This window comes from Tasmannia lanceolata, unplaced genomic scaffold (genome assembly GCF_043159265.1).
Source record: "Tasmannia lanceolata isolate RefF3 unplaced genomic scaffold, GAP_Taslan_0.1 ptg000019l, whole genome shotgun sequence".
In the NCBI taxonomy this organism is placed as follows: Eukaryota; Viridiplantae; Streptophyta; class Magnoliopsida; order Canellales; family Winteraceae; genus Tasmannia; species Tasmannia lanceolata.
The window spans coordinates 26935723-26954021 of record NW_027518696.1 but is presented as its reverse complement, the minus strand read 5'-3'; the positions used below and the strand labels follow the sequence as shown (position 1 = coordinate 26954021).

At 39.1% G+C, this 18299-nt stretch overlaps 1 protein-coding gene across 4 annotated transcripts in view; it reads left to right on the top strand.

Moving 5' to 3' along the window:
• Window positions 1–2227: 2227 nt before the first annotated feature.
• LOC143852870 (PH, RCC1 and FYVE domains-containing protein 1-like) overlaps window positions 2228–18299 on the top strand; it is a 66222-nt gene continuing 50150 nt past the window's right edge. Inside the window, exons 1-3 of one of the 4 annotated variants that reach the window (XM_077362507.1) lie at window positions 2228–2463; window positions 2638–2880; window positions 7553–7639. In XM_077362507.1, the coding sequence (XP_077218622.1) occupies window positions 2812–2880; window positions 7553–7639 (156 nt within the window). In that variant the 5' untranslated portion in view covers window positions 2228–2463; window positions 2638–2811. Of the gene's footprint in view, window positions 2881–7552; window positions 7640–18299 lie in introns of all 4 variants that reach the window. The other 3 variants (XM_077362505.1, XM_077362506.1, XM_077362504.1) reach the window with 3 other exon arrangements.

Here is an 18299-nt window from a genome sequence, read left to right as displayed (position 1 = left end):
CGGCCATCGACCATTAGTTCTGAAAAAGCAACGAACACAACAAATGGATGCGAGAGCATGGAAAACAGGACAAGGGGTTTCCTTTTCATCTTAAACTACGGGAATGCCACTTTCTCATAGAGGCATAAATAGTAATGCGTTGCTTATAAGCTATACACCAAATCTCTGTATAAACACCCATGTATTTCTCGAAATCTGAGGCCATAAAACCTGCTTATTTAGAAGATATTATTAAATGAGGAAGGATAATTTCACATTTCTTCCGGTCGACAGAGTTCATAGTTACAATGTATGGATTCAGAAATAAATTGACGAGCTGGAAAAGTCGGAGAATGTTTTGAAAGAGGTCATGGGAAATTTTGGTAGAGCTATGTGTGTTTTTCCTATTTACTAATATCTACGATACTAATAATTATTTTTAAATGACACGCAAAAAAGGTGTGAAATGATGGTTAAGTGCCGTGTTTTCTAGAGACGTGTAGGTTCAATTTATTATTTGAGTTTATATTGAGATTTAGAAATAATATATTAGAAAATGAGAATTATTAATCAAATTTGGGTTTTTAAACTGTCCAAAAACTTCTAAAATTTTAAAAAGGGGGATCGGGAATTTGGGATTTTTTCAAGTTTTATTTTCAAATTTATGGAGAATTTTGTAACGACGGAGAAGCTTAGATTATTATGATTGATCTTTCTTGTCCAATCCATGAGTTTTTCTATAGATTGGTCTAATTAAAACATGAGCAAATACTTGCTTATTTAGAGGATATTTGGTGGATGGGGAAGGACTCATTTCCGGACTCATTTCCAGCAGATTTCCGGACTCATTTCCAGCAGATTTCCGGACTCATTTCCGGACCCGTCTCCAGCAAATTTCCGGACAGACTTCGCCCATTCAGGAATGTAATTCACCACACTTCCCCAAGTCACTACAATGACTTGGAGAACTGGGGGGGCAACTGATGGGGTGTAAAAACAGCAGCCTGTAGCAGGCCGACACCTGTCCTGGAGTAGGTGAACTTAAGCCTATCACAGGCCGACACCTGTCATGGAGTAGGTAAACTCAAGCTTATCACAGGCCGACACCTATCATGGAGTAGGTGAACTTAAGCCTATCACAGGCCGACACCTGTCCTGGCGTAGGTCATCCCACGTCATCGAGTTTCCCCCTATAAAAGAGGGTTCAAAGCTCAAACCAATGGGTAATGCACAACCTCTCCAAAACTCTTAAACTAGCTCTGCACTCCTACTCATATAATGACTTGAGTGTCGAAGGGCCTGTCCGGAGTAACACCCGGGTTGGTCTTCTGACCTCGTTTGCTTCTGTGCAAAACACAGTTCCTTCATTTCAGTCTAGCTGAACTCAGCTCCCTCACTTCGATTCCTCAGGACTCAGTTCCTCGGGTCATCCAGTTCAGCTCTTACGTCACTGCCGTACCTGTTACCGATTTTCGGTCTAACAATCTAATATATAGTACCTTGTCTAGGATGTAAAGGCCAAGACCAACTAGCAGGCTTTTCACAGAATAATACTGTTTAGTCTACAAATTAACGTTTCCTTTTGATAACGGAACCCCTTTCTTTTTATATTAACGCTCCACTCCTTATTTCATGGGTATTAGACTTATATTCGGGTACATTTTGATCTTTAGCTATTCTTTTTTTTAAGGGCGATGATTTTTTCGTCCCCTGTAGGATTATGCGCCTCTCTTTCAACGTGATTTGACGCCAATAAGTGTTAAAGTCATTCACCAATTCGCATTTCACACTTCTGGTCCAAATACTGGTGGTCCTCCAATTGGGCCCCCACCTGTGATAGCGAACAAAGTCCCTGCTGCCGCGCCAGCAACTAATGAGGTCTACTTAATCCGAAATTTCGGAAAATAAGTAAATGAGTTTTTTACAAAAAATCATTAAAAGAGCCAATAAAAAAAAAAAGAGTGGGGCGCATTATCCTACATGGGGGCGAAAAAATCATCTCCCTTTTTTAATCATCAATTTGCAGATTATCTATCAAACAATCAAGGACCCTCCGATGGCGGATAGATTTTCGGATATGGCCTATCTATGATGGGTCCCACGATGTGAAAGAGATTCCTAACTCTCTCGGGCGAGCCACAGGTCACGAAAGCAAAGCGGGGTAGTTTCGTGATTACAGACAAAACAGTGGCCTTTTTTTTTAAGTGGCCTTTACTCTTTTGTTTGTTTCTCTTTCGTTTTGTTTTCCTTCTCGGCCTTGGATCGACTACTTAGAAGTTAGAAGAGCCCTCTCTTTCATAGTGTTCTTCTGGAGCTCTCTGCAAACTGATCTTCAAGTCCTCGATTCCCCGAAATTTCCCTCTGTTCGATTTCGATTCTCTCATCTTTTCTCCCTCAGAAATTTCGAGCCAGAAAAGCCGAAAATCGTGGAAAACAGTGAAGTTTCGGCCAATCTACAAGCAATTTCTTTTAAAAAACCCCAAGGTACTTTCTTTCCTCCTCCCCCATTCTGAAACTCCAAATCTGTTAGAAATCTTTCGATTTCACTCTCTTTTAAACTAGACGGCAATGGATGAGGATTTTTGTGGGATTTAAGCCATTTTTTAGTGTTGAATCAATCTCAGTACGGTAATCAAAGAATTCGGACCAAAATTTCAGTGGATCTCGGGACAATTTTCGCTGTTCTCTCTGCGAAAATTGGATGAAGCAATGCGTTTGTGAGTTTTGGATGGTTTCTTTGGTTCTTGGATGAAGAAATGAATGAAATGTTTCTATTTTGAAAATGGATGATGTATTTGGGAGCTGTTTCTATTTTGGGAAAATTGTTTCTTGATGTCGAGGACGGAAATGACGACGACGGATCTTACCAGAACTGGCCCTGTCGAAAGGGACATCGAGCAGGTGATTCTTACTTCTTTATGAAATTTTTATTTGGATTTCTTGATTACATGAACAGGGGTCTATAGAGTCCCAAACAGCTTAGCATTTTGTTGTTGTTTTCATTTGTAGTTTCTGTTGCTTTTGTGTTTCTTTCTTCTTTTTTTGGGGTTAATTCGGTAATGTGATATAGTTGTTGTTGTGCAAGAAAGGTTGATCTTCATAATTGGAATTGTAGCGATGTAAGTCGAAAGCTTTGGAAGTGTATTCTGTAGTGATTGTAGCTTGCATTGTTTGTGTTTATTTGAATAGGCTGAAGGAAAACTGCTGAAGAACGGAGTTTGAAACCCTTTAGTGTGTCTAGTGGTCATCGTTTTTTTCGTTTTGTAGAGTATCTTGGCTCTTTTGGTTAGCTGAGTAAGAAACATTACCTTCATTGCTTGAGTTGATTCCCTTTTACCGTGTCCTAGTTCTTGTCCAAGTCTGAGTTTTGCTCTACCAAGTCAATGGAAACTGCCTTGAGTCGCCCAAGTCAATAAAAAATTGACCATGTCACCATGTCAATCATTGACTTCCCCGAATGGACTCCTCTTTACCATGGCTGAGTTCCCGTTTGAGACTGAGGTTTGAAACACTGGTTATATTATTTGGGATGTTGGGTTTGGCAAGACGATGGGGTGTAATAAGTCTAAATCACGTGAATTGAGAGGGAGGACCTCAACTCAGTTATTGTTGATGGAGATTTGCAGAATGCGATATGGTGGATGCAAGAAGGAATTTTTTTCACTTGGTGGGTTGCTGATGCCATTGAAGCAGTTCTATACCATATTGGGGGAAATCTAGTCTCGTTTCATCATGTATACCATTCGGCTAATGATGTGTTGGTGACCTTGTTCGGGTTTGGTGTGAATAGAGATGCCATCATGATTCATGATCAACTTACAAACTTTCTCTCCACTCTTCACAAGTGCGTGAAAGATCGTTGTCCGCAACCAATCTTCATTTTCTTTAACTTTAGGTGCTGATTGGATACGTCTTAGAATGCTAAGAAAGGATGTATCATTTTCTTTCCCTAAGTTTTCTTTGGAACCTGTCCATCCATCGGTTCAATTTCAACAAGTGGTATATCTCCGTCTTCGTGTAGGGTCCGATCTACATCCACATGTAGATTTCTCTTTTGACTTTGGAAACCATAGTGTCGTCTCTCATTACACTTGAAACACTTCAACTCATTGCTGCCTTCCTTAGAAGTCTCACCAGACATAGTCTTACCTTTAAAATCAGCCGCATTAGAAGGTCTAGAACCACTAGACCTGTGGTTTGACACATTGGAAGGTGCTGGTTTGTAAGACCTGATCACTTCATTGCCTTTTCGGATTGCTGGTTCATATATTACTACAACCACATGCTAGTAAAAGTTTTCTTCAAATATTGCTCTATATCCAATGCTAGTTGAGAGGCCTGATCCACATTATAGAGCTTATGTGGAATCATTTCACAACGAATTTCAGCTCTAAATCCCGTCTTAAATCGAGAGAGAGTTTGGCGTGAATCTTCATCAACTTCACATCTCATGTTCTATTACTCAAACTTGTTTATGTACTCCAAAACAGTCATATTACCTTGCTGGAGAGTGACTAGATGGTCATACAACCGATCATAGTAGTTGGCTGGAAAATATTTTTCCTTTAGCCTTACCTTCATCTCTTCCCAACTAGTGATAGGCACCTATCTCAGACGACAAATTTGGTTCTCAAATACTGTCCACCAAATCTTTGCTGGCCGATCATTTTATCTTTCCAAATCTGATCTGTCGGTCTTCTGGCATAGCATACCATTTAAAATAATGTTCCATGGTAGCAAGCCAATCAACAAATACTTGCAGATCATTTTTTCCTTCAAAATCAGGTACTACTCAGACTTTTCGGGAGATATCATCGCTGTAATCTCTGTTATCATCTCTTCCTTCAACTAGTACTTCGCGTGCCATCTCTCTTAATGAAGTTGTAAGTGTCACCCTCACAAATGGTACACATGGTTTCACTCTAGGATGTTGGTTATCACCTAGTTCTGCTTGCTAACTCTTGAAGAGACACTATCTTCATTTACAACATGTAGAGAAGCATCTCTTTGCTCACCAGCTACTAAGTTCTCAAGTAGATCTTGGACGCTTCTTTCTACATTTGCAAGCCAAGTTTCTAGCCGATCCAGCTTGTTTATAACTTGCATGAGGATGTCATCTCACTGTCGATTTGTGTACCTTCCCCTATAAGCTTGTCCACTTTGAGTAGCCATCGAAAAACTTTAGCTCTGATACCAAAGTTTGTGTAGGACAAGATAAAACTGGAAACAAGATCTAGCAAATTCCATGAAAGTATTTGTTCTTAATAGTGGTGCACTTGAAGGAAATGAGGTGAATCAAATCAGATCTGAGCAAATTGGATCTGGAATTTTTTTATGAAGGCTGGAAATAGGAACAGGTCTAGATCTCAACAAACTAGAGAACTGGATATGGATCTAAATCTCTGCAATCAAGATCTAAACAGATCTGAAAGCTTCAACAGATATAGATATGTATTTCAACAACCGAAATCTGAATTTTCCGGCAACTTTAGATTTGAATTTCGGCAATTAGGATCTGAATCAGATCTGAAATTTGCAAAAAATAATATCAGAATTTCAGCAACTGAGATATGAAAATATTCTAAAAATTTCAGCAAACAGATCTGAAAATTTCAGCAACTCTAGATCTGAATTTTCAACAAACAGATATGAAAATTTTAACGACCGTAGATTTTAATTTTTAGCAACCAGATCTGTATCCCAGTTTGTTTCTAGGACAGATGAAGTGGAAACAACATGATAGAGCTGACTTTTAGATCACATACGGACAATGGTAGAAATCTGAATTTTAGATCAAATAAGACCTCAAAAAAAAAAAAAAAAAAAAACAAAAATTGGAATTTGCAAGTTTCTGAAACATATTTCTGTACAACAACTTGAGAAAGCTTCAGAACGAACCTAATAGTGATGAGGATAGGCCTCAGAATTGCTGATCTTGGATAAAAAAAATTGCAAATCTGTTGTGAGGTCGGTTGGACAGCAGCTTCCACTGGATCTAGTTGTTAACCATCCTAAAGATTTGCGTGCATTGTTTGAGACCACTTCAAAAGGCTGGCATCACACCATGGAGAGACATCTCATTTCAAGAGCAAGCTCCAATTATCATTTATTCCAAAATCTCGTATTTACATTGAGATCTCTCCTATTTATGGAGGGGGATGGCCAAATTTGAGAGAAATTACAAGTTTACTCCCATTTAAATGTTTCTTCTGCAGATCTGAGAGGAAAATACAGTTTCCCCTCGCTTTAAGTGTCTCTAAAAAATTCAAGGTATGTCCTGTTACAGAAATACCCCCCAAACAACTGAGACAATACAAGTATGCCACTAAGAAAAGCTAACTAGGAAAGCTTGTTCTAACATAGCTCATAGGTTGGTCCTTTTTGTGAATCATAGAACCACATGAGAGCATGAATCTGACCCTTCTTTTTCATTCTTTTATCACCAAATCTCAGAGAGATTATAAGTTTACCTCCACTTAAATGTTTCTCCTACAGATCTGGGAGGAAAATACAGTTTTTTTTTTTGGAATGGTAGGAAATTACAGTTTTACCGCTCACTTTGAGTGTCTCTAAAAAATTTAAGGTATGTCTCCTATATGCTGTTAGAGAAATACCCCCAAACAACTGAGACAATTAAAAGTATGCCACTAAGAAAAGCTAACTAGGAAAAAGCTCAAAAAAAAGAAAGGAAAAGCTAACTAGGAAAGCTCGTTCTAACATAGCTCATAGGTTGGTCCTTTTTGTGAATCATAGAACCACATGAGAGCATGAACCTGAGCCTTCTTTCCCATTCTTTTATAGACTTTAAAGAGGTTGACTTGCTTGATTCCCATCAATAGTCCGATGAGTGCAATGGCACATGGGCGCATCACTTTTTTCAAACTGGCATCTACATATAATATTATCAATTCATTTTATCCTTTGACTGTAAGCATGCATCCATCTAGAATTTTTATTTTGTACTGAAATTCCACCATGTGCTATGTGATTGGTTCAACAAAAATGGGGATTGGGCATTGTTTTCTGACTAGATAACGCTCCAAAAATCTTTAGAATGGTACTGATTGTTTTATCTTATCCTTTGTGTGAATTTTAGACTTGTACAAACTAGCATTTCTATTGGATTTGAATATGTAATTAACCTTGCTTATCTGTATATTGTGTTATAATGTGTTTTTGTTTTTGAATGGTTTCTTCACTTTTCATCGATTCCCTGTATTACTCTTTCTTGCATGTGTTGTCCTCCATATAGGTGTAATCTCTAAATGATGTTCTACTAGGCTGTTACTATTTTTCGTATAGAGATTACTTACCACTGTGATTTCTCCATGCATGCCATTTTTATTGTTGATGCTATGAAACAAATCATTTTTTATTACCTTAATGTTATTGCTAGCTGTCTACATATCCTTAATTACATAAAACTTTCAATGGCAGATGCCCCTTTTCAATGTACCTTGTGTTTTATATCTCTTTCTGCTTTATTTGTCATGAGAAAACTTTTATATACCCTTTTTTGTTGTGGCAAGGGACTTATGAACTGAATTAGCTGTTGGCCCTATCCTTTTCACAGGCCATTACTGCTCTTAAGAAAGGAGCATATTTACTTAAGTATGGGCGTAGAGGGAAGCCCAAGTTTTGCCCCTTTAGGCTTGCAAATGTAAGTTTAATTTAACGTGTTAAGATCTATGCATATTTTAGTCTTGAATCTTCATTTTGTCTATCTTAATTGCATTCATCTAATACATAAATTACATGCTAAGCATTTATTAGGGATTGGATTTGACGTGTTTACCATTAATAGACATCAATCAATGTCCATTAATTTTCCAGTAACATGTTAATTCCCAAAGACTTTTGTCGAACTAACTTAGAACTATCAAGTGATATGTAGTACAATTGGGTAAGCAATTATCTTGATATGTCCTGGCCTAATGTCCAGAAACCGTTGAGCATCCAATTGGTTAAGTGTGTGGGATATGTCGTGGCCCACGAGACTCTCTGATGCAGATTTTAGGACTAAATAAGTGGCGTATTTGCCCATTAGGATTTATTTTTCATGTTTTTTAGTTTTTAGTCTTTTATTTTCCATGTTATTTAGAATTAGGAATTTTAGTCTTTTAGGAATTCTTATTTTAGAAGGTTTCTATCTTTTAGGTTATTAATTTCCTATTTATAGGCCTCTTTACAACTTATTTTGTAACTTTTTGATGATTATTGATATTGAATAAAGATTCTTCTTCCTCTAATTCTGGTTTTCTTCTTCTCTCTTCTGATTTCTTCTATTCTCTCCCTAAATTCGTCTATTCTTTTGGTTATTTTCGTCTCTTCTTCAGGTTATTTTCTTCTCTTCTTCCCCTATTCTTCTAATTCTATCCTCTTTCGTCTATTTCTCTCTCCTTTCCTCAGTTTTTTTTCACGGTGTTGCATCAATTTGGTATCAGAGCCAAAGATCCAAGCACCCCAAAGGTCATCTTCAACCTCCAGCCACCTCTCTTTCCACCACCTCCTTGCTGCCTTTTCTTATCAACCAGTTGAATCAATCATCCTCAGCCACTTTGCTGCCCTCTATTCTCACGACCACCAACCATTAAAACCCAGTCCCCCAAACCTCTTACTTTCAGCCACCTGCAGATCCCCTTAAAACCCAGCCAATCAATCCATCAGATTCCCTCACCCGAAGCTCACCTACAACCGGAACTTGTTCTCAGCCCATCCGTAGCCGCACAAACACCTTGAATATCAAACAAACAAAACCCACTTCAATAACTTCAACCCCATCTTGCTGCCCTTCCATCTAAATCCTGCTAAAACCCTCAATTTCAGCCACTCATAACAGCAACACAAAACTAGATTTCAAGAATTGTTTCCCCAAAAGATCCAAGTTTCAGTCCTGTGCTACAACCCCTCTAAGCCCTATTTCAATATATCTTTCCTCATCCTCACTTTCAGCCCAAACAGCCGCAAGACCACCATTGATAGGCTTCCAAACCTACACTAAAAAGTAGACGTACCTTGCTCATCCGCCATTTTTTCCAGCTAGTTTGTTCCATGGAGGAAGCAGAAAACTTCTTCTATTTGTGGGAGGCTTATCTCTTAGAGATTACTTGCTGTACAAGTTTCTGAAAGAAGGAAATTTCGGGAGTTGCCTAATGCTCCGTTTGGATGCCAGAATTATTTTGGTTCTTGGGACTTTTGTGGAACAAAAAACTTCCTGGGAGATTGGTGGGAAAAAAACTCCCTGAAAGTATCCCGGTAAAATAAAAATCCCATGTTTGGTTGATCGGACTATGGTGGGAAAAAAAAATCCCGGTAAAATAAAAATCCCATGCTTTGTTTGGTTGCTTGAACTGTTGAGAAGAAAAAAGTTCTTTTGGTTATTTTGGTTCCTGGGATTTTTTTTTTCCAACTTTGGGTTTCGTGCGGGGTTCTTTTGGTTTGTGGGATTCTTTTTTGCCCACTATATAACTAGCAACCAAACGTGGGTTTCCTGCGGAAATTCCACAAAAGTCCCAAGAACCAAAAAAATTCTGGCATCCAAACGGAGCATAAAGAACTTTCTGCATTTAGAAAGTTGATGTTGCTTGCTGTAGCATAAAGAACTTTCTGCATTTAGAAAGTTGATGTTGCTTGCTGTGTTGGACAAAACAAAAAAGAAAGTTACACAAGAAGAGGAAAGCATCGTGACTCTCCAAGACCGTCCACCTCCAGTAGTCAATAAAAGAGGTACTCTTGGCATAAAAGACAAAGGATAAGTATAGCAAGTCAAATTACTTTAGTAAGAGGTACAGTTTTCCTTCTCAAGCAAGCAACATACTAGCAACAGTGTGGGCCCCTATTATTAGAAGCTGCCAGCTATTATAGTAGTCAAAGGTGACCCTCTTCTTTTATTTTAATAGTTGGTTAGTAAAACAGCCCCATTCTTCCTTGGCCACCATCTGTTTCCTTTTCAACTAATATTAATAACCCCCTTTCTTCCTTTGGGCACCCCCCCGCATATTAGTACTACTAGATTTAACCCCCCCTCTTTTTCCTTTAGGCACCCCCCCAATCAGAAAAAATTCAAAAAAAAAAAAAGAAAAAAAGAAAAGGAAAGGAAAGAAATTTCCCTCTCTCTATACTTTCTTTCTCTATCCCATCTCATTTTCTCTCTCCTCACCCAAGCCATTTTTGCTCAAAACTGGCCCTCGACCTCAACACGAAAGTTGTTCGTGACAACTTTTAGAGCGCATCCAGCCTATTTTCAGCAGCAAACAGCAGTCTTCAGCACAGTTTGAGGAGCTATCTCAGCCGTTGATCGCGCCCCTTCTTTTGATCATCAGCTTTCACTTATCCGATTTCAGGCCCGCGACAGACGTTGTGCTTCTTTCGACATGCCAGACAGATCAGACAGTTGATTTCAGTTTTCGACATCGATCCCTATGCCTGCACCATTTATTCCATATTTTGATGGGTATGACGAAAGCTATTGGAATGGACGCACTCCCTTTAGCTATTATGAGGATGCATGTTTACAGTGGATTGATGCTTTAGACGCATATCATGAGTACAATGGCCATGATCACCAAGCGACTATTTACTGGGCTAAAGAACTGTGCGGCGACAAGGCCGATGCTCATGGGACCACATTGAAACGTACCGTCGTAGAAGAAGCGAGCCTCCAATCTGTCATTGGAAAGATGTTTGTGATTTTTTTTATGGCTCTTTATATGCTCCACTATCTACGGAGATTGAAGCGTGAAGAAGCCGCTCGACGAGAAGCAGCTCGCCGTGAACAAGCAGCAGCCCGTCATGCACGCGAAGCTAAAATTGAAGCTGAGAATTTAGAGCGTCGCATGCGTGAGTCAGATTTGCAGAGCCGCTCCACTACTTAATCCATCTTACCTGTTGCTGATATTCTTACGGGTCCAGATGCTAGTATTGATGAGATCATTGATGTTGGGCCTTTGATTCCATCAGATTTAGACTCTGAGATGGACGATCCAGAGTTAAAGACTCAGTTGATTGCTGATATCGACATCGTTGCGCATGATGCTTCTGAGATTTCTGCCGCACCGATTACCGATCATCTAGAGAGTGGGCTTCACCCTTCCGAGGCAGATATTATGACAGATCCACGTGAGGCTGATCCATTGCCTGAGTCCTAGCCGAGTGACCAGATCGTTGAGGCATTACCAGAACATACACAGCACGAGTTGATCATTGAGGATGCCGATTCCATATCATTATATGAGCACACTGATAGCATTGCTTCTCCAGTAGATGCCCCGATCGAGATGATTATGGAGGTCGAGCCTGCCGATTTCAATGCACAAGATGACCATCTTGATGCTGATCATGGATTGATAATGCCCATAGCTGTTTTGCCGATCAAGAGGAGTACATTGCGATCTTCCCAGCTAGTTTACTTCTCCAGTGCAGATTCTGTTCGCATGAGTCTATATGGGCACTTTCTTCCCTCTTCTTCCGCCGACCTTGTAGATGCTTCTCTCGATTGTCTCGAGCGTAGACATCATGATTGCTTCCGCCAGATTACGCATTCTACTACTTCAGTGGATTGTTTACATCTTTGACTCAAGTGGACTAGAACTCGAGGGCGAGCTTTTTTTCAACCGGGGGAGAATGATGCAGATTTTAGGCCTAAATAAGTGACATATTTGCCCTTTAGGATTTATTTTCCTTGTTATTTAGTTTTCAGGCTTTTATTTTCCATTTTATTTAGAATTAGGATGTTTAGTCTTTTAGGAATTCTTATTTTAGAAGGTTTCTATCTTTCAGGTTGTTAATTGCCTATTTGTAGGCCTCTTTACAGCTTATTTTGTAACTTTTTGATGATTATTGATATTGAATAAATATTCTTCGCCCTCTAATTCAGGTTTTCTTCTTCTCTCTTCTGATTTATTCTCTTCTCTCCCTAAATTCGTCTATTCTTTTGGTTATTTTCGTCTCTTCAGGTTATTTTCGTCTCTTCTTCCCCTATTCTTCTAATTCTATTCCCTTTCGTTTATTTCTCTCCTCTTTCCTCAATTTTTCTTCACGGTGCTGCATCACTCTCCTTTCCCAACTACATGTAGCCAACATCCGCATCCACAGATGCACATACACATTGAATCTCATGTTATTATTTGTAAATGATTATCTTGATATATCTTTCATTCATGGTTATATTCCTAGATCCTCATAATTCAGCGATGACTAGATTACATCAAGACTTATATTTGTATCTCCGTTTATTTACATCTAGGAAATCTCGGTTTATGTACATCTAGGAATTAGATTGTCATTCTTTATTCACTAGATCTCATATTATTGTTTATATTCCTTGATCCTCATAATTCAATGACTATATTACATCAAAACTGATATTTTATCTCCATTTATGTACATCCAGGAATTTGATTGTCATTCTTTATTCACTAGATCTCATATTATTGTTCATGTGCAGTTAGATATTATTAGTAATTTTTGTTGGAATTTTCTTTCTGTAATAACCGGTAAAAATATATATTAAAAATACTATGCAAATTACTATTCATAAGTACTATTCAGAATAAGACTATTCATAATTACTATTCACAGTAGGACCCACCAAGTACTATTCATAAGTAGGTCCCACGACCAGCGGGCCCCACATCAAACGGGTCCCACCAACAGCGGGTCCCACATCAGCGGGTCCCACACAAGCGGGTCCCACACAAGTAGGTCCCACATCAACGGGTCCCACATCTAGTGGAAAACGGAAATATCATCGCACCGACGAAAATAATAATAAACAAATCGTAAATAGTAGCAAAAATACTATTGACCGACGAAATTAATAATAAAAAAATATATTATTTACTATGCAAGTACTGTTAACCGACGAAAATAATAATTTAAAATAGTAAATAGTCTTTACTATGCAAAAGTACTATGCAAAAATACTATTGACCGACAGAAATAATATTAAAATAATAAATAGTCTTTACTATGCAAAAGTACTATGCAAAAGTACTATGCAAAAAAATGTCTATAAATAGAGGAAGAGAAGAAGAAGAAGAAGAAGAAGAAAATAAGAAGAAAAGGAAAGAGAGAGAGAGAGAGGAAGAGGAAAAGAGAGAGAGAGAGAGAAAGAGGAAGAGAAAGAGAGGGAAGAGAGAGAGAAAAGAAGGAAAAGGGAAATCCACTACCAAGTAAGTCTTTTATAATAGTCTCTCTTTCAATGGTTGGTTCTACCACCTAAATTATTTAATGATCTCTTTCATGGTTGGTTCTACCACCTACCTATATTTTATTTGAAGTAATGGTTGGTTTTACCACCTATATGGATAAAGTAATGGTTGGTTCTACCACCTATATACTTAACGGTGAAATGCTAGCATAGTAACCGTAAAGTAAACTTTATCAACTTATGGTGAAATGAATAGTGACATACGGGGCCCACATAAATAGTGACATGATGGGGCTCACATGAATAGTGACATGCGGGGCCCACATAAATAATAATATGCGGGGCCCACATGAATAGTAACATGCGGGGCCCACATAAATAATAACATGCGGGGCCCACATGAATAGTAACATACGGGGCCCACATGAATAGTAACATACGGGGCCCACATGATCTTAAATTTGATAGAAAGAACACAGGGAATATTATCAGAAAGGAATTTGATAGAAAGAACACTGAACACAGGAAACATCAGAATTTGAAAAGGGTACTTCTCACGTTGCTTTCGTGAAATTCTCATCTGCACGATCCTTTCCACGTACATTCAGGCAAGTGAATATGGACTCGCTTCATAACGGTAATTCAGTGTAATTCCTATGATTATTTGATATGTGACTGTGTTAGAAGGTAAAAGTATCTTCAATACCATATTTCTTTAGAATTTCATTTCAGAAAGCAAAGTTTCATATTCATTCAGAAAGCAAAATTTGCATAAATTCTGCATGCCATTCTAGGTTGAAATGAAGGGTGAGAGAATAGTTGACGGCCAGAGTCAGGGTAATTGAGAATTGCCATAATGACCATAATGACCGTATGACTATTGGGAAGATTTTTGGGTGGAAGGTGACCCAAAGAAAATCCTCGGGTGGAAGGTGACCCAAAGGAAATCCTAGAAAGGAGCACGTCTCATTAGGGGGCGGAGGTTCCTTGATGGTCAATAGTTGACGGCCAGAGTCAGGGTAATTGGGGAATTGCCATAATGGCCATAATGACCGTATGACTATTGGGGGAGAGAACATATTGGGAATCACAGTAAGGATGAGAGTTCATATTACTTGATTTATTTCCAAATTTGATTTATTTGAGAAAAAAACTGTATAGTTTAAAATGGATTCTAATGTTGATCATTGAAATTTTTATGGTTATTGTACTGTTTCTTTTATGTCGTGAGCCTTTTTCCTTGCTCTTACGTTGCTACATTTCCCTCCACAGGATTAGTAGAAGAGGGAGCCTTCGCAAACGAAGACATATAAATAAAGCGGGAATGGGAAATAAATAGAGAGGGTGGAGTGACAGATGGGTCACCTGTCGTATTTAGACTCAGTTTAAGTATTTAATTTCGGACTGTAATAAATTTTATTTGGGATGCTAGGTCCTTAATTTAGAACAGAGTGAGTTTAAAATTTTAAATGGATTTCATTATTGAGAATACTTCCGCTGCTCATAAAGAACATCAGGTGAATTTGTCAAATAGGTGTAACGGCTTGGTTCTGGAAATCGGGTCGTTACAGTTGTGGTATCAGAGCTGCGCCAGGTTTAGGCTGTGAGGAACCTGGTGAACGAGTCTTGGGTACGTCTTAAGATGGGATACGAAGATCTAAATAATTAAAAGTTATGGTACCTTCCTATTACCGACAAATCGTCGCTAGGACAAAGGGGTTTAAAATCTTCCAACATACCCTGAAAATGTAAATTAATTGTAGGCTTGTCTTGGCAGAAGATGAATACTTACCAAAGAAAAGGAGCTAGGAGGGATGGCCAGGAAGAGGAGCAAGACCCTCTGCACATGCTTACGGAGATACTTAGGAGTCAAGTGCAGTCCCAAGCAGCGAGTCAAGAGGCTCTCCGAAGTATTGCGGCAAATTTGGCCGTGCACCAGCCAAGGGAAGATCCTACCAAACTCCATCGTCAGTTCAGGGATTATCACCCTCCTGAATTCACTGGGGTGGGAGATCCTATGGTAGCCGACAGCTGGATCTTGAGCGTGGAACGCATCTTTGATGTCATGGCGTGCGATGATGAACAGAAAATTAGGTTGGCCTCATTTCTTTTCACTGGCGAGGCAGGAGTCTGGTGGAGAACCACTGTACAGAATTACCCGACGGCGACCACCGAGACTTGGAGCCAATTTAAGACGAGATTTAATGCCCAGTTCTTTCCTGCACATGTAAAGGACTCACTGGCTGAAGAATTCGCAGCACTGAAGCAAGAAAGGTTGTCGGTGGCCCAGTATGGGGCAAGATTCAGGACTCTATTCCGCTATGCCCCAGGTTATGCCGCTACTGAGGAGGATAGGGTAAGAAAGTTTGTGGACGGGCTCCGTCCCACCCTTATGGCCAGCATTATTATCCTTAATCCTCAGACCTTAGCAGAGGCCTGTGCGAAGGCGGAAGTCGCAGAGAGAAGCGAAAGAATTGTTTCGGCTGCAAGGGCACAATCCTCTGCGAACCGAAATCAACCACCACCTCTAAAGAAGCAGAAGTCGGAGAATGAGAATGAGAATGTGAGTTATACTGTTCCAGTATGCCCAACTTGCGGAAAGAGACATACGGGTCAATGCTTGAGGGGCAGGGATGTATGCTATTACTGTGGGGACCCTAACCACAAACAGTACAACTGCCCTAGGTTAGGCAGACAGCAAAATGGGACCCCATCCCAACATCAGCCTCAAACTCTAAGACAGTCTGCTCCTCAGCAGAACCAGTGGAGGGGTAATCAGAACCAGTCGCAAAATCAAGAGAAGAGAAACCAATATCGCCCTCTGAGTCAAGATGAGAAAGCACAAGGAGGGTCAGGAAATCGTTTCTTTGCACTCGTTAACGACAGTGCTAAGGCATCTACTGCGATAACTGAAGGTCAGGATTTTAATTACTATTCTCCTTACAATTTTATTATTCGTATAACTGAAAGTAAGCCTGCGAAAAGTAAGCCTGCGAAAAGTTAGATATGAGATGGTAGGATTTGTAAGGGGGGAAAGAAGCTAGTTAAGTGATAGGAGGCAAATATTTGGGACATCTGTTCAGGAGTCACTCAGGGTAAAAAGGCAGGAACTAAAAGGCAGGAACTTTAGGTCATCATAATAGAAGATAGTGACTCCGAGAGTGAAACCACAGAGACCAAGAACATCCCATATTCAGCTGTTTGTGAGCTATGATAATTGATAGCCTATGCGACGCACCATTTCCTTGTTCTTCTAGAATAGTAAATTTCGGGGACGAAATTTTCATTAAGGGGGGTAGAATGTAATAACCGGTAAAAATATATATTAAAAATACTATGCAAATTACTATTCATAAGTACTATTCAGAATAAGACTATTCATAATTACTATTCACAGTAGGACCCACCAAGTACTATTCATAAGTAGGTCCCACGACCAGCGGGCCCCACATCAAACGGGTCCCACCAACAGCGGGTCCCACATCAGCGGGTCCCACACAAGCGGGTCCCACACAAGTAGGTCCCACATCAACGGGTCCCACATCTAGTGGAAAACGGAAATATCATCGCACCGACGAAAATAATAATAAACAAATCGTAAATAGTAGCAAAAATACTATTGACCGACGAAATTAATAATAAAAAAATATATTATTTACTATGCAAGTACTGTTAACCGACGAAAATAATAATTTAAAATAGTAAATAGTCTTTACTATGCAAAAGTACTATGCAAAAATACTATTGACCGACAGAAATAATATTAAAATAATAAATAGTCTTTACTATGCAAAAGTACTATGCAAAAGTACTATGCAAAAAAATGTCTATAAATAGAGGAAGAGAAGAAGAAGAAGAAGAAGAAGAAAATAAGAAGAAAAGGAAAGAGAGAGAGAGAGAGGAAGAGGAAAAGAGAGAGAGAGAGAGAAAGAGGAAGAGAAAGAGAGGGAAGAGAGAGAGAAAAGAAGGAAAAGGGAAATCCACTACCAAGTAAGTCTTTTATAATAGTCTCTCTTTCAATGGTTGGTTCTACCACCTAAATTATTTAATGATCTCTTTCATGGTTGGTTCTACCACCTACCTATATTTTATTTGAAGTAATGGTTGGTTTTACCACCTATATGGATAAAGTAATGGTTGGTTCTACCACCTATATACTTAACGGTGAAATGCTAGCATAGTAACCGTAAAGTAAACTTTATCAACTTATGGTGAAATGAATAGTGACATACGGGGCCCACATAAATAGTGACATGATGGGGCTCACATGAATAGTGACATGCGGGGCCCACATAAATAATAATATGCGGGGCCCACATGAATAGTAACATGCGGGGCCCACATAAATAATAACATGCGGGGCCCACATGAATAGTAACATACGGGGCCCACATGAATAGTAACATACGGGGCCCACATGATCTTAAATTTGATAGAAAGAACACAGGGAATATTATCAGAAAGGAATTTGATAGAAAGAACACTGAACACAGGAAACATCAGAATTTGAAAAGGGTACTTCTCACGTTGCTTTCGTGAAATTCTCATCTGCACGATCCTTTCCACGTACATTCAGGCAAGTGAATATGGACTCGCTTCATAACGGTAATTCAGTGTAATTCCTATGATTATTTGATATGTGACTGTGTTAGAAGGTAAAAGTATCTTCAATACCATATTTCTTTAGAATTTCATTTCAGAAAGCAAAGTTTCATATTCATTCAGAAAGCAAAATTTGCATAAATTCTGCATGCCATTCTAGGTTGAAATGAAGGGTGAGAGAATAGTTGACGGCCAGAGTCAGGGTAATTGAGAATTGCCATAATGACCATAATGACCGTATGACTATTGGGAAGATTTTTGGGTGGAAGGTGACCCAAAGAAAATCCTCGGGTGGAAGGTGACCCAAAGGAAATCCTAGAAAGGAGCACGTCTCATTAGGGGGCGGAGGTTCCTTGATGGTCAATAGTTGACGGCCAGAGTCAGGGTAATTGGGGAATTGCCATAATGGCCATAATGACCGTATGACTATTGGGGGAGAGAACATATTGGGAATCACAGTAAGGATGAGAGTTCATATTACTTGATTTATTTCCAAATTTGATTTATTTGAGAAAAAAACTGTATAGTTTAAAATGGATTCTAATGTTGATCATTGAAATTTTTATGG